We start from the raw sequence: 15,774 nt of genomic DNA on the forward strand, positions 1-15,774 counted from the left end.
AAAATGGAGTCCAGGGTAATTCAGTCACAGTTTATGGGCATATTTTCCTATTACATTAATATATCTCCTTTTTTATGCAGAGTATCCCCCCAAGACATCCTTTGTGGAAAACTAAATGAGCCTATCATGACTTTGATACATTTAAAGGGTTATTCCCATCTTCAAGATCCTATCCCAATATGAAGTGGGTGTAATAATAATAATATTAGCAAATAACTCCAATTAGAAATATAGTATACTTCTCCTGATATAGCCATGTCTCTTACCTCATGTGCAGGGCATTGGAGCTTAGGTATCCATGGTTACTACCACAAGCAACTAACTAACTGTCACTATATGAGTGGATGTAATCATGGACACCTAAGCTGCAATGCCCTGCACATGAGGTAAGAGACATGGCTATATCAGAACTATACTACATTTCTAATTATTTAGAGGTATGTGCCTATATTATTACACCTACTACATATTGGGATAGGATCTTGGAGATGAGAATAACCTTTTAACTTGATAATGAGTTTAACTTGCGTGGGTTGAAGGTCTCTGCGGTATATTTGGTGTCATTTGTAGAGGGGTGGCCATTTTAGAGCACTTAGAAAAATGTCATTTTCTTATATAAGGATCCAAGAAAATGGAGAATAAAATTGGCCAAAAGTAAATTGCACAATAATATTAAGCAAACTGTAAAGCAGACATACTACTTATCTCTTACAACAGAGATCTTTCATTACCAAAATGATTTTGAGGAACACCTTCATGTTGTGGCAGTAAACCCCCTTCTCAAGCTCAGTAAAGAAGTAAACCAAATTCTGTCCAGAAGAAAAATATAAATCAGGTATGTATTTATATATATATATATATATATATATATATATATATATATATATATATATATATATATATATATATATATATATATATATATATATATATATATATATATATATATATGTATATATTATATAATCTGCAGGTAAATGTTATTTTATGTCCCGTGTTACATAAAAAGCTTTTCGGGTATTCTGCTTTACTTCTTTTTTGCACTAATTCTAAGTTCCGAATTCTAGAAAAGTTCATCTGCCCTATTAAGTGGAATAGGTTGTGCGCTGGATCCGAAGTGGCAGCATATACCTGAACATAGATAGTACTACATATAGTACCCAGTTAATCAAATAGAGTGTGAAATAATGCAGTGGTGTGATCCAGTGTACTTTACAGTCTTTTTTGGAGATGTCTTATAACCTCACAGGTTCAAGAGGGTTTTCAGCCTCTTCAAATAGTAAAATATTCCTAATGCTTCCTAAAACTAGTTGTGGGCTATGCTCACTTGTGGCTGTTTATGTACTGGGCACTCTATTAATATGACATTTTTGTCCTATGTAGCCCTCCTCAAAAGATTTATCAAGGACAAACATCTTGAGTTCATTTCTTCTTGCCAGATTTAGCGGACAACTCTAATCCATGGACATACTTCCGAGGAATCTTAAAATGTTCTAAAAAGGAAAGATAAGAAAAAGTAATTGTAAGTGAATAGTCAGCACAAGAAAGTCAAAATTTCAATAATAGCCATGTATTCTACAATTTTCTATTGGAAGTGACCTTACATACTAATCACCATACTATCTAGGTGTATTTCCAAACTTTGACAGCATCTATTAAAAGATGTCTATATGCCATACAATCAACCATGTGGAATTATGTTACTTAAAAAGAATTTGTCAGCTGGTTTTTGCTATATAATCTGAGAGTGGCATGATGTAGGGGCAGAGAGCCTGATTACAGCAATGTGTCACTTATTGGGCAGTGTGTTGCAGTTTCAATAAAATCAGTATTTTATGAGCAGAAGATTATCACTACATGACTAGGTGTCTCGTGCCTTTTAGTCAACTACGGTGTAACCACACCCCCACCACTGACTTGCAGCTTTCTGTCAATGTGCAGTATACACAGATAGCAGCCAAACAGTTATGTTGCTGGGGTTATACAGCATGTTGGGCACTGCTAGATCTGCAGCAGAGAAAACAGTGATTGTATCAAAATAATAGCACAGAACAATAAGTGATACATTGCTGGAATCAGAGTCTAATCCACTACATCATGCTGCTCTCAGATTACAAAGACAAAATGTGGTGATAAATTTCCTTTAAAGCGTAGTTACATTTCTGAAAAGGGTAGTAAGACACCAGTTAAATTATACCTTCCTGACCACAAATAGTGAGTCAAAGTTGATTTTCACAAAGATGGAATGTCTATGTAAATGAGGCTGCAAGTGCATCGAGGTTTGACCAATTTCCAACTAGTGCACTGATCCACATAGGGACATCCCTATTTGCTTGATTGACGTCAGTCTGGTGCTGCTGATAACAATGGTGTAGCATCGCTAAACAGCCGTAATAACAAAGAGTTGGTGCACATGCCCGGGATCGGCCCGCACTTTATGTACTTGCAGTCTCATTTACATAAAGATTCATAGATGACTTTCTCACGAATAGTCAGAATAATACCTGCCATTTGCAATGTTCGTTCAACAATAATGCTAGATGGTTTCATTAAGCAACAATAACTTTCCATTTTATGCATTAAATTCGGCTAGTTCATCCATTGTGTGGACACATTACTCACCCAGCAACACCTTCCCAATGTGTGATAACTGGTTCCCCTGAATCTGCACCTGGACCCGGTCTTTAGCTCCCGGAATTGGCGTGCAGGTGGCACTGGCCTGGACCCTTTGTTGTATCTGGCTGGCAAATGATGAGGGGTCCAAGCCGTATAACTCCAGATTCCTGATCATTGTGACCTGCATCAAACAGTTCAATATGATGTCTATATTAAAATGTGCTAAAATGAAGAGGAATGTACCGCTGGGAAAACACAGAAGAAGGGAATTTTGTTTACTTACCGTAAATTCCTTTTCTTCTAGCTCCTATTGGGAGACCCAGACAATTGGGTGTATAGCTTCTGCCTCTGGAGGCCACACAAAGTAATTACACTTTAAAAAGTGTAACCCCTCCCCTCTGCTATACACCCTCCCGTGCATCACGGGCCCCTCAGTTTTGGTGCCAAAGCAGGAAGGAGGAAACTTATAAATTGGTCTAAGGTAAACTCAATCCGAAGGATGTTCGGAGAACTGAACCATTAACCAAAAGAACAATTGAACATGAACAACATGTGTACACAAAAGAACAACAGCCCGAAGGGAACAGGGGCGGGTGCTGGGTCTCCCAATAGTAGCTAGAAGAAAAGGAATTTACGGTAAGTAAACAAAATTCCCTTCTTCTTTGTCGCTCCATTGGGAGACCCAGACAATTGGGATGTCCAAAAGCAATCCCTGGGTGGGTAACAGAATACCTCGATAAAAAGAGCCGGAAACCGGCCCCCTCTTACAGGTGGGCAATTGCCGCCTGAAGGACTCGCCTACCTAGGCTACCTAGGCTAGCCTCTGCCGAAGCATAGGCATGCACCTGATAGTGTTTTGTGAAGGTGTGCAGACTCGACCAGGTAGCCACCTGACACACCTGCTGAGCCGTAGCCTGGTGCCGCAAAGCCCAGGACGCGCCTACGGCCCTGGTAGAATGGGCTTTAAGCCCTGAAGGAATCTGAAGCCCCGATGAACGGTAGGCTTCAAGAATCGGTTCCTTGATCCACCTAGCCAAGGTTGACTTGGAAGCCTGAGACCCCTTACGCTGGCCAGCGACAAGGACAAAGAGCGCATCCGAACGGCGCAGGGGCGCCGTGCGAGAAATGTAGATTCTGAGTGCTCTCACGAGGTCTAACAAATGTAGAACCGGAGTGCTCTCACAAGATCCAAAGAGTGCAAATCCTTTTCACACTGGTGAATTGGATTAGGACAAAAGGAAGGCAAGGAGATATCCTGATTGAGATGAAAAGGGGATACCACCTTGGGGAGAAATTCCGGGACCGGACGCAGGACCACCTTATCCTGGTGAAGGACCAGGAAGGGGACTTTGCATGACAGCGCTGCTAGCTCAGACACTCTCCTAAGTGAAGTGACTGCCACTAGGAAGGCCACTTTCTGTGAAAGGCGAGATAGAGAGATCTCCCGCATCGGCTCGAAAGGTGGCTTCTGGAGAGCCGTCAGCACCTTGTTAAGATCCCAGGGTTCTAGCGGACGCTTGTAAGGTGGGACTATGTGGCAAACTCCCTGCAGGAACGTGCGGACCTGCGAGAGTCTGGCTAGACGCTTTTGAAAAAACACTGAAAGCGCCGACACTTGTCCCTTGAGAGAGGCAAGAGACAAACCCTTGTCCAATCCTGATTGAAGAAAGGAAAGAAAAGTGGGCAATGCAAACGGCCAGGGAGCAAAACCCCTATCCGAGCACCAGGCTAAGAAGATCTTCCAAGTCCTGTGGTAGATCTTGGCGGACGTTGATTTCCTGGCCTGTCTCATGGTGGCAATTACATCTTGAGATAACCCTGATGACGCTAGGAGCCAAGACTCAATGGCCACACAGTCAGGTTGAGGGCCGCAGAATTCAGATGGAAAAATGGCCCTTGAGACAGCAAGTCTGGTCGGTCTGGGAGTGCCCACGGTTGCCCCACCGTGAGGTGCCACAGATCCGGGTACCACGACCTCCTCGGCCAGTCTGGAGCGACGAGGATGGCGCGCCTGCAGTAAGACCTGATCTTGCGTAACACTCTGGGCAGTAGAGCCAGAGGGGGAAATACATAGGGTAGTCGAAACTGCGACCAGTCCTGAACTAACGCATCTGCCGCCAGCGCCCTGTGATCCTGAGACCGTGCCATGAATGCCGGGACTTTGTTGTTGTGCCGAGACGCCATTAGATCGACGTCCGGCGTTCCCCAGCGGCAACAGATCTCTTGAAACACGTCCGGGTGAAGAGACCATTCCCCTGCGTCCATGCCCTGGCGACTGAGAAAGTCTGCTTCCCAGTTTTCTACGCCCGGGATGTGAACTGCGGAGATGGTGGAGGCTGTGGCTTCCGCCCACAGCAGAATCCGCCGAACTTCTTGGAATGCTTGACGACTGCGTGTGCCGCCCTGGTGGTTGATGTATGCGACCGCCGTGGCGTTGTCTGATTGTATTCGGATCTGTCTGCCCTCCAGCCACCGCTGGAACGCCTGTAGGGCTAGATACACTGTCCTTATCTCCAGAACATTGATCTGCAGGGAGGACTCCGTCGGAGTCCAGGTTCCCTGAGCCCTGTGGTGGAGGAAGACCGCTCCCCACCCTGACAGGCTCGCGTCTGTCGTGACCACAGCCCAGGATGGGGGCAGGAAGGATTTTCCCTTCGACAAAGAAGTGGGAAGAAGCCACCACTGAAGGGAGGTTTTGGCTGCTCTTGACAGGGAAACGTTCCTGTCTAGGGACGTCGACCTCTTGTCCCATTTGCGGAGAATGTCCCACTGAAGTGGACGCAGATGAAACTGCGCAAAGGGAACTGCTTCCATTGCTGCCACCATCTTCCCTAGGAAGTGCATAAGGCGTCTCAAAGAGTGTGACTGACCCCGAAGAAGAGATTGGACCCCTGTCTGTAGTGAACGCTGTTTGTCCAGCGGAAGCTTCACTATCGCTGACAGAGTATGAAACTCCATCCCGAGGTAAGTCAGGGATTGGGTCGGTGTCAATTTTGACTTTGGGAAATTGATGATCCACCCGAACCTCTGGAGAGTCTCCAGGGCAATGGTCAGGGTGTGCTGGCAAGCCACCCAGGAGGGTGCCTTGACTAGGAGATCGTCTAAGTAAGGGATCACCGAGTGGCCCTGAGAGTGTAGGACCGCCACCACTGTTGCCATGATCTTGGTGAAGACCCGTGGGGCTGTCGCCAAGCCGAAAGGCAGTGCCACGAACTGAAGGTGTTCGTCCCCAATGGCGAAACGCAAGAAGCGTTGATGTTCGGGTGCGATCGGCACATGGAGATAAGCATCCTTGATGTCTATTGATGCTAGGAAGTCTCCTTGTGACATTGAGGCGATGACCGAGCGGAGAGATTCCATCCGAAATCTTCTGGTGCTGACATGCTTGTTGAGCAGTTTGAGGTCTAGAACGGGACGGAAAGATCTGTCCTTTTTTGGCACCACGAACAAGTTGGAGTAGAAGCCGTGACCATGTTCCTGAGGGGGAACGGGAATCACCACTCCTTCTGCCTTCAGAGCATTCACCGCCTGAAAAAGTGCAGCGGCTCGCTCTGGGGGCGGAGATGTTGTGAAGAAACGAGTTGGAGGACGAGAGCTGAACTCTATCCTGTAACCGTGAGACAGAATGTCTCTCACCCATCGGTCTTGGACATGTGGCCACCAGGCGTCGCAAAAGCGGGAGAACCTGCCACCGACCGAGGATGCGGTTTGGGGAGGCCGAGAGTCATGAAGAGGCCGCCTTGGTGGCGGTGCCTCCGGCGGTCTTTTTAGGCCGTGACTTAGACCGCCATGCAGAAGGGTTCCTCTGGCCCTTCTCCGACCTGTTTGACGTGGAGGAATGTGACTTGGCCGAAGGCCGAAAGGACTGAAACCTCGATTGAAACTTTCGCTGTTGAGGTTTGTTTTGTTTAGACTGGGGTAAGGACGAGTCCTTTCCCTTGGATTGTTTAATAACTTCGTCCAATTGCTCGCCAAACAAACGGTCGCCAGAAAATGGCAAACCGGTTAAGAATTTCTTGGAGGCAGAGTCTGCCTTCCATTCACGTAGCCACATGGCTCTGCAGACTGCCACCGAATTGGCGGATGCTACCGCTGAACGGCTCACCGAGTCCAGGACGGCGTTCATGGCGTAGGACGAAAAAGCCGACGCCTGAGAAGTCAGAGACACAACCTGCGGAGTAGCGGTGCGTGTGACCGCAGTAATCTCAGACAGACAAGCTGAGATAGCTTGGAGCGCCCACACTGCCGCGAATGCCGGAGCAAAAGATGCTCCTATGGCTTCATAGATGGATTTCATCATGAGCTCTATCTGCCTGTCAGTGGCATCCTTGAGCGATGAGCCATCTGCCACTGAAACCACAGATCTGGCCGCCAGCCTAGAGACTGGAGGATCCACATTTGGACACTGAGCCCAACCGTTCACTACTTCCGGGGGGGAAGGGATAACGTGTGTCATTAAGGCGCTTAGTAAAACGCTTGTCCGGGTATGCTCTGTGCTTCTGGACAGCATCCCTGAAATTAGAGTGATCGAAAAAGGCACTCCGTGTACGTTTGGGAAACCGAAACTGGTGTTTCTCCTGCTGTGAAGCCGCCTCCTCTACAGTTGGAGTTGGAGGAGAAATTTCTAGCACCTGGTTGATGGACGCTATAAGGTCATTTACTATGGCGTCCCCTTCAGGTGTATCTAGATTGAGAGCACCGTCAGGGTCTGAGCCCTGAGCTGCGCCTTCCTCTTCATCCTCTAGAGAGTCCTCATGCTGAGACCCTGAGCAGCGTGATGAAGTGGAGGAAGGTCCCCAGCGAGCCCGCTTCACCGGTCTGGGACTGCGGTCCGAGTCGGAGTCCTCACCGTGGGACCTATGTGTCACCTCAGGAGCAGATTGCTGCGCCAACTGATGGGGACCTGGGGACGAAGAACGCACAGTGCCCTGCATCTGTGTTGTTGGTCTGGACTGCAAGGCTTCTAGTATCTTAGCAGACCATTTGTCCATAGACTGAGCCATGGACTGTGAAAGCGACTCAGACAGTTTGTCAGCCAAAACTGCAAACTCTGTCCCTGTCACCTGGACAGTGGGAACCGGTGTCTCTACCTGAGCCGGGGGTCCCACCAGTGCCTGAGGCTCCGGCTGAGTAAGTGTCACAGGGGCCGAGCATTGCACACAATGAGGGTAGGTGGAACCTGCAGGTAGCATAGCCGCACATGAGGTACAGGTTGCAAAATAAGCCTGTGCCTTGGTACCCTTGCTCTTTGCGGACGACAGGTTGTTGTCCTCCAAGAGATAAGTAAGGGATCACCGTGATCACTGAGGGATATATATAGCCTCAAGTTAACAGTACAGCCGAACCAGCAAATGTATACACAAAAGATATATATATATATACAGTTCGGCACTCTGGGGGGTCCAGCACCGGCAGACCGGTGTGGCTTACCAACCGCTCTGTGTGGCCACCAGATTCCCTTCCCCGGGTCTCCCTCAGCTGCAGCCAGAAGTTCTCCACCGCAGAATGTGCTGAAAAAATGGCTGACGGCGTTCTCAGAGGAGGAGGGAGGCGTGGGCGTAGTCACAAAAGTACGGGAATCTGGTGCCCCAGCGTGAGTAGTGAGGGGGGCGGAGGACAGCTCAGTGTACTCCAGCCCTCACTGTCGGCGTCATACCGACCGTCCCGCCCTTTTCCCTGACTGCAGGCCTGGGGGCGGGAGAATACTATACTAGGCCGCAAAAGCCGGGGACTAAAGTTAAAACCGCGGCCAGCCGGCAGTGCACGGTCGGCGCGGTAGTCCCGGACCCATACCCACGCCGCAGTCGCTGCAGCGTCTGGGCCCAAGGTGCTTTATGCGCCGTCCCAACGGGGACACAGAGTACCTGTGGATGCAGGGCCATGTCCCTGACGATACTCCGTCTCCTGTCCGGCAGATTCCCCCAGGGGCTGCGGAGGGAGACCGGTCCCAGTGTCTGGATGACCGGATAGGATCCCACTTCCCCAGAGCCCCTAAGGGATGGGGAAGGAAAGCGGCATGTGGCTCCAGCCTGTGTACCCGCAATGGGTACCTCAACCTTAACAACACCGCCGACCTGAGTGGGGTGAGAAGGGAGCATGCCGGGGGCCCCATAGGGGCCCTCTTTTCTTCCATCCGATAAAGTCAGCAGCTGCTGCTGACTAAAACGTGGAGCTTGCGTGAATGTGTGCCTCCTTCAACACAAAGCAAAAAACTGAGGGGCCCGTGATGCACGGGAGGGTGTATAGCAGAGGGGAGGGGTTACACTTTTTAAAGTGTAATTACTTTGTGTGGCCTCCAGAGGCAGAAGCTATACACCCAATTGTCTGGGTCTCCCAATGGAGCGACAAAGAAATCCTGTTCTGTATCACATATCTAAATATCAATGGATCGCATCTAAGGGGTTGTTGTGCTCCATAACGCTGGCCAAAAGTTAGCTTAGTGTGTGTCTTATTGTTTCTTGTGTCCCCCATTCTTCCATTGTTCTCGGTCTTCGTTTTTTCGATAGCATGGGTTAGGAAGGGTGTAGAAGGGAGCACGTGTGGCAAGTGACCCCACTCAGCTTTCCCTGGCAGTGGTCTAACAGGTAGGGACAAATGGGACATAGTGGCCACATTCTTTCCATATGTGGAATCTTCACTAAGATAAGGTGCTAATTTATGTAGACTGGAATAACTCTTCAATAAGCAGTGTGCAGATAAACAAAATTTATAGAACTTCATTTATTGTAGGGTTTACTCAAAATTACCTTTTTGTTTGAAGCTCTCTGTGCCACGCTGACGTCAATGGGTTCAATGTTCCCTTTCCGAATAACTGGAGAGCACCCAGGGAAGGTCACTTGATGTGAATGCTGCATTCTTTCTAAACACCTAGAGGAAATCTTAAGATAGAGCTTAAGGAGTTTTACCAAGTCTCCATAGTTATCTTCTACCGATAAGAAAGAGGGCTGGAGCCCTCATTAATCCAAAGAATGGGGCTCTGAGAAGACCCACCTGAATGAAGCAAAAGTCGAACATGTGAGCCTCTGCTCCACTCATTCACCTACTGTAGGAATATATGGTACTGCAAATGAGGTGAGAGGGCGACATCCTGAGACTTCAGAGAAATAAAAAGGATGGGGCTGGATGGGGAGAGGAAGAGGTCTGAAAAGCAACGTGCGGGGTCTGTAAGTGATGATATCCTACAAAAGGTCCCAGGAAATGCTGTGACAAGGGGGACTGACTTCTTGTGTGCACAGGCAAGTGTGTACTGCACTGTCAGACCAATACCACCTGACACACGTCTATAATGGATGGTTCAACATACATGGATGCAACGGAGCAGTGAAGGAATGATCACACACCCACCTTAAGATATTGCATATTGTAATCAAAAGGATGTTTCAGGCTATTCTGATTTTTTTAAAATGTCTTTATATCCAATCAGCATTAAAGAGAACTTGTCAACAGGTTTGGGGCCTATAAGCGGCCACCACCAGTGGGCTCTTATATACAGCATTCTAACATGCTGTATATAAGAGCCCAGACGGCTGTGTAGAACGTAAAAATCACATTATAATACTTACCTAAACGGTCGCTGTGGTGGAGTTTGGTCATATGGGCGTCTTCGTCCTTCGGTGTCGGCGCCGCCTCTTTCGGCCATCTTTGTCGTCCTTCTTCTGAAGCCGGGGTGCATGACGTATCCTACGTCCTCCACACTCGCTGGCATTGAGGTCCTACACACAGGCATACTTTGATCTGCCCTGAGCAGGGCAGACTAAAGTATTGTAGTGCGTCTGCGCGGGACCGGCGAGTGTGTATGAGGTAGACGCATGATGCACACAGGCCTCAGAAGGAGGACAAAGATGGCTGAAAGAGGAGGCGCCAGCACCGGAGAATGGAGACACCCATATGGCCCAACTCCACCGCCGCGACTGTTTAGGTGAGTATTATAAAGTGATTTTTATGTTTTACACAGCGGCCTTGGCTCTTATATACAGCATGTTAGAATACTGTATATAAGAGAGCACTGGTGGTGGCCGCATCTTATAGGCCCCAAATCTGCTGACAGGTTCTCTTTAAAAATTGGAAGGTTACAGGGGTTTTTTCTGGAATTATTTATGATGAACAATATCATGGCAAAACTGAACGTTATGTGCAACATTACTACTTCTACATGTGAACTTGGCCCAACTGTCCTAGAGTATTTTTGAAGATGAGCAAAGTGTTTTACAACTATATTTGAAATTAGTATGTCACACTCCAGTGCTTAAATCCTGTGGGCATGGATATAAGTAAGTATGGGAAAGTCACCATCTCTGGTGCATGTAGAAAGGCTGTGTAGCACATAAAATATAATGATGCTTCAGAAAGAGACAATAATTAAAGGGTTTATCTGGTCTTGTGGTGAAAATCTGCAGTAACTATGTGACTGCAAATATCTGAATCCTTACAGTGTATACACCGCACACTGTCAGGATTTTCCGGTGTCACCAGTGAGAGCGAGAGGTCAAAAGACCACAAGTAAGTAATTTGCCTACTTTCATCCACATTTCGGATAGACTTGCACAGCCTTTCTCGATTAGCTTGAATTTAGCAAGGCCAAACATGTCTAGTCGGCACAAGACCGCATGTATGAAAATCACATATTTTCTTTCTGTCCGCTCTCATCAGCAACTCCTGACAGCATGCTGTGTGCGCACTGTAAGGAGTCAAAAAAGTCTGCAGTCACACAGAGTAACCCCATGCTTTCACCACAAGACCGAACTACCCCTTTAACTATCATATTACATTAGTATTAAATTATTCTTCAATTATCATTGTACATTTAAAGAAAATATAGGGGTATGCAGACCTTCCCAATCCACAATTCATAAACACAGGTACAATAATACAATTACTAAAGGCAATAAATAAAGCTTGACAGAAAATAGGAATATTATCAGGTTAATCGATATGACCAAACTTTACCTTGTGACCAGATCATCCCATTTGAGATGAGTGATGTCATTCTGCTCACACTTATCCAGCAAGCAGTCACATATCACAGGGTTAACGGTTACAAAGCTGCAGGGGCAGAGGAGAGGCTGATCACAACTACGACATGGAAAATTAAATCTTCTAAAAATAGACTTTTCTTATATTTTATAAAATACAACATTTAATAACATGTTGGGCTTGAGCTTAAAAAAAAGGATATAGAAAGAATGGATTAAAATGTCCAAAACTAGAAAGACATGGAAGGTGATAACTAAGATGCCGTAGATGTGATATCTAATATGTAGAAATAAATATGTGTATAGTACATATTATGAAAAGGTTGGGGCAGGATTTTTTTATTCCCAGAACTGTGTGGCTATATATCCCTAGAAGAAAGGATTCATTAGTTAAGAGTGGTCAAGTTTTGACATACCCCATCTCAAAAGGTATCATATTATATGCAATGCCATCGGTAAAAAAAGAGCAAGACCTTTATCATCACTAATGGTAATCAGTTACAGTTTACGCAGGAAAAGGAGGCTCAATTTATATCTTTTTCAGGGGTCTGTTAGAAATTCAGTTCTACTATGAAGCTACAAGTGATTTAATTCCAGAATTAATCAGTGAAGAATAATTTGTGGTTTTCCTTGTCAAATCCAAACATCCAGAAGGCCTGGTGGAGAGCGTTATCATTGACTAGCGCCCCCTGTGGTGGTGACACTGGTGCACTAGGTAATCATATATATTGTGTATGTTTCATGCCTCCAGGGCAGTTGCACCGCCCGTCACTCGCCGCTCCGGTCCCCGAGCGCCCTGTTCTCGGCTGCTGTGCCTGTGGCTGCTGTGCTGCTGTGGCTCTTTCTCGGAGCCTTCATTGGGGGACACAGGAAACCATGGGGTGTATGCTGCTGGGACTAGGAGGCTGACACTATGCAAATAAAAAAAGTTGTCTCCTCCCCCGCAGTATACACCCACCGACCGGAGCTGAGGAGATCAGTTTGTGTAAAAGCAGTATGAGGAGAAGCTTGAAATCCAGAACATTCCGGATCCACTGAAGTCTTAGAAAAGGGCGGGTGCTGTGTCCCCCAATGAAGGCTCCGAGATTTTACGGTGAGTACCCAAAATCTACTTTTCTCTATCGCTTCATTGGGGGACACAGGAAACCATGGGACGTGCTAAAGCAGTCCCCTAGGGTGGGAAGAAAAAGACTCGAAAACAGGGTTAGCAGACGACGAGATTCTGTGACCAGAACCTGGCCCTAGACACCGTAAGGAATACTTACCCGGCAGGAGCCGAAGTATAGGGGGAAGAGTAAAGAGTACTAGGGAGTACTAAGATCTAGTATAAACCGCATGTGCGGGGATTAGAATGATCAGGGAAAAAGATGCATCCTCTGAAATCTGCACCTAAGAATCTAAGGCGACTGACAGCAATAGGTCAGGACAAGAGAGAAAAAAAAAGCCCGACTTGACCCTGGTGCTACGTTTCAGAATGGAAGAAAGAGGGAAGAGCTAAGGCACCTAGAAGAGGTAGGTGCCAGGTAAGCGGAGGCCCACTGAGCTTTGGCCCTTTACTGCCGTAGAATGACTAAAAGGGAACACCAACTGCCTGAAAGTGTGCAGGGGAGTTGGGCTGAGAGAAGAGACGAGCTACTCGAGGAGAGAGTAAGGGAACTCTGCCATAGGGGGACTTGACCTGTTGATTCTACAGAACCGAGGAAAGTGATCTGACCCTAGCGGACGGAACAGCCTGCAGGCGGGAAAAAAAAATAAAGGAGATAATTCCCGTGTAAAGAAGTCCAGAAAAAACTTGCGAAGTCCGGAGAAAAAAAGAGAAGGTTAAGGAGCCGAGGGAAATCCAATAACCAACTTCCACTATCACATGACAGACAGGAGAAGAGAGTCCGGGCATCTACAATGGCGTGACTGGGAAAACTCGAACTCCGGATTCGGGTACTAGATGGTCACTGAAGTGAAATACTGGAAGGAGAACCCCCTATGGGGGAATGCTCTTGTGACTGAAAATAGGCACAAGACATGGGATGTACGACCTGGAATGGGAGAAGGAAAAAACCCTTCCAAGGGGGACACAAGGAAAGGCTCGGACTATGTCACTGGCCTAAGCGTTAGCCGACCAGAGGAGCGACGCCTATCCTGGGAAGGTGGCAAGGAAAACGGAAGAGTGACGTGAAAACGCGTTATCACGTCGCAACCAGAAGTGACAACGAAGGGGAAGAAATGACCAAGAATATGTGAGGTTAAATGGTCTGGCAGAGACTCTGCTTGAGAAGTGCATGAATCCACGAGCGTCTGAGCCCGAGCGGTGGAGAGCAATCATGGAATCTTGTATGGCAGAGAATTCGAAGAGATCTAGCATATCTCCACGAGCCATCTAGAATGGCTACAAGAGAGGGAAAGGGAGGCAGACCCCTCTTGGCCTGAAACTGAAGCAGGTCCTGTCTAGGTGTTAGCGAAGACTGGCAGATCAGATGGGGACCACTCGCTGTAGCGTTGAGTGTTCAGGTGGAAACTCCCAGTGGCCTGAGCATTCAGGGCTCTCTGAAGAATTCTGTTGCGGAAAATGGCCAGAAGACGATGCTTAAAACCTACAGCTGGTCCGGAAATGTGAGCCCAATGACTGGGCCGTCAGGATACTAGAAGTCCGTTGGTGAAACTGGTCCTCCGTGGAATCGATACTTGCTAAATGATCCTGTGTCTGGTTCTTAACTTCATCTGTTATCTGTGAAGGGACTGAGAAAATCTGATCTCTATCTGGAAGAGAGAGAATGTAAGTAACGACCTATGGATTTAAACATATGCAGTACCTGGCCGGAACCCTAGTAAAGGGCGCTGCTAAGGCTGGTCTAGGCCAAACAATAGGCGGATACTAGAAGTACTATGAACCACCCGAGGAGGGTGGCAGGAAGTAAAGCAGACGACATACCGGTTAGCAGACAGAGCCGTACCTTGCTTACCTCATCTGAGAAACAAAATGACTGCTGCCTCAAGAAACGACGCAGACAACGTACGGTCAGAGAAAAAAGCCTTACCTCGTGGCTACGGTAGATGAATGGTGCGAGGTAGGAGGAGGTCCCGGGTCACTGGGAAGCGACTAAATGAGAGCTGCTGCTGTGCTGCGTCATGGGGTCCGTGGTTGCTGCAGAGGAGAATCACCCGACCCTCCAGTCAGATCGTCGCGTGTTACCTTACCTCGAGATCACGTTATACGTATGGTGTGAGGTAGGAGATGGCTGCAGATCGCTGAGAAGTGAGTAAATAACTGCTGCAGAAAAAAGAAGACAATGCACTAGTCGGAGGACCATGGCTTACCTCCTGTTTACCCGAATAAGTGGTTTGAAGTAGGAGAAAGCCTCGGGTCACTGGGAAGCAACTTAATGACAGTTGCTGCCGTACCGCGTTAGGGGTCCATGGAGACCACAGTCCTCGCCTCAGTCGAAGATGAAGGAGATACATGACTCACTGGGTCGTGAGCAGAGCAACACATACCTGTTACGGTATCCAGTTTCTGGTCTGGAGAAACGCTAGCCCATTGGATAGCGGGCAGGATCATCGATCTTGAATACTGGCACTGAATGTGACAGCTGCTGGCGTGCCGCATCATGGGGCAGTGTTGGATGGAGCTCTCGCCTCAGTCAAAGATGAGCGGAAAAGCTGGACAAGGCACTCAAGCCTGTTGCTGTATTCGGCTTCTGGTTCTGATAAGTGCTGGCCCATAGATAGTGGGCAGGCTCATCAAATCCCTCTCACGCTGTAGTAGACAGGTGCATACAGAAACACTGGCACACAAGATAGAGGGTACGTTCTGGAAACACTAGCACACCGGATGGTGGGTAGGTGCATAGAGAAACACTGGATAGTGGATACTGGCACCCTGGAAGATGGACCGACATATAGAGACACTGGCACACAAGCAAGTGGACAGGTCTATGGAACTGTCAATCTGGATGGTGGACAGGTTGATAGAAAAACTTTTAGCACACTGAAACGGACAGGTGCAAGAAGAAACCTGACACCCTAAACAGTGGGAAGGTTCACACAACGCTGTTACAGTGGTGTAGACAGGTGCGCCTAGAAACACTGTTACACTGAGTAGTGTAAGGGCTTGTGAAAACCCTGGTACACCAGAGTAAACAAATGCACGTAGAAACACTGGCCCACGGAATAGCGGGCAGGATCCCCAACG

General features: G+C 47.6%; 1 protein-coding gene across 1 annotated transcript in view; it reads right to left on the reverse strand.

The window, feature by feature from the left end:
* Positions 1 to 942: 942 nt before the first annotated feature.
* EIF2D (eukaryotic translation initiation factor 2D) overlaps positions 943 to 15,774 on the reverse strand; it is a 102,719-nt gene continuing 87,887 nt past the window's right edge. Inside the window, exons 12-15 of the mRNA XM_075333692.1 lie at positions 11,563 to 11,658; positions 9,363 to 9,483; positions 2,623 to 2,797; positions 943 to 1,493 (exon numbers count right to left, since the gene is read on the reverse strand). Of these exons, the coding sequence (XP_075189807.1) occupies positions 1,423 to 1,493; positions 2,623 to 2,797; positions 9,363 to 9,483; positions 11,563 to 11,658 (463 nt within the window). The 3' untranslated portion in view covers positions 943 to 1,422. The remainder of the gene's footprint in view (positions 1,494 to 2,622; positions 2,798 to 9,362; positions 9,484 to 11,562; positions 11,659 to 15,774) is intronic.

Source organism: Anomaloglossus baeobatrachus, chromosome 2, assembly GCF_048569485.1.
Source record: "Anomaloglossus baeobatrachus isolate aAnoBae1 chromosome 2, aAnoBae1.hap1, whole genome shotgun sequence".
NCBI classification, from domain to species: domain Eukaryota; kingdom Metazoa; phylum Chordata; class Amphibia; order Anura; family Aromobatidae; genus Anomaloglossus; species Anomaloglossus baeobatrachus.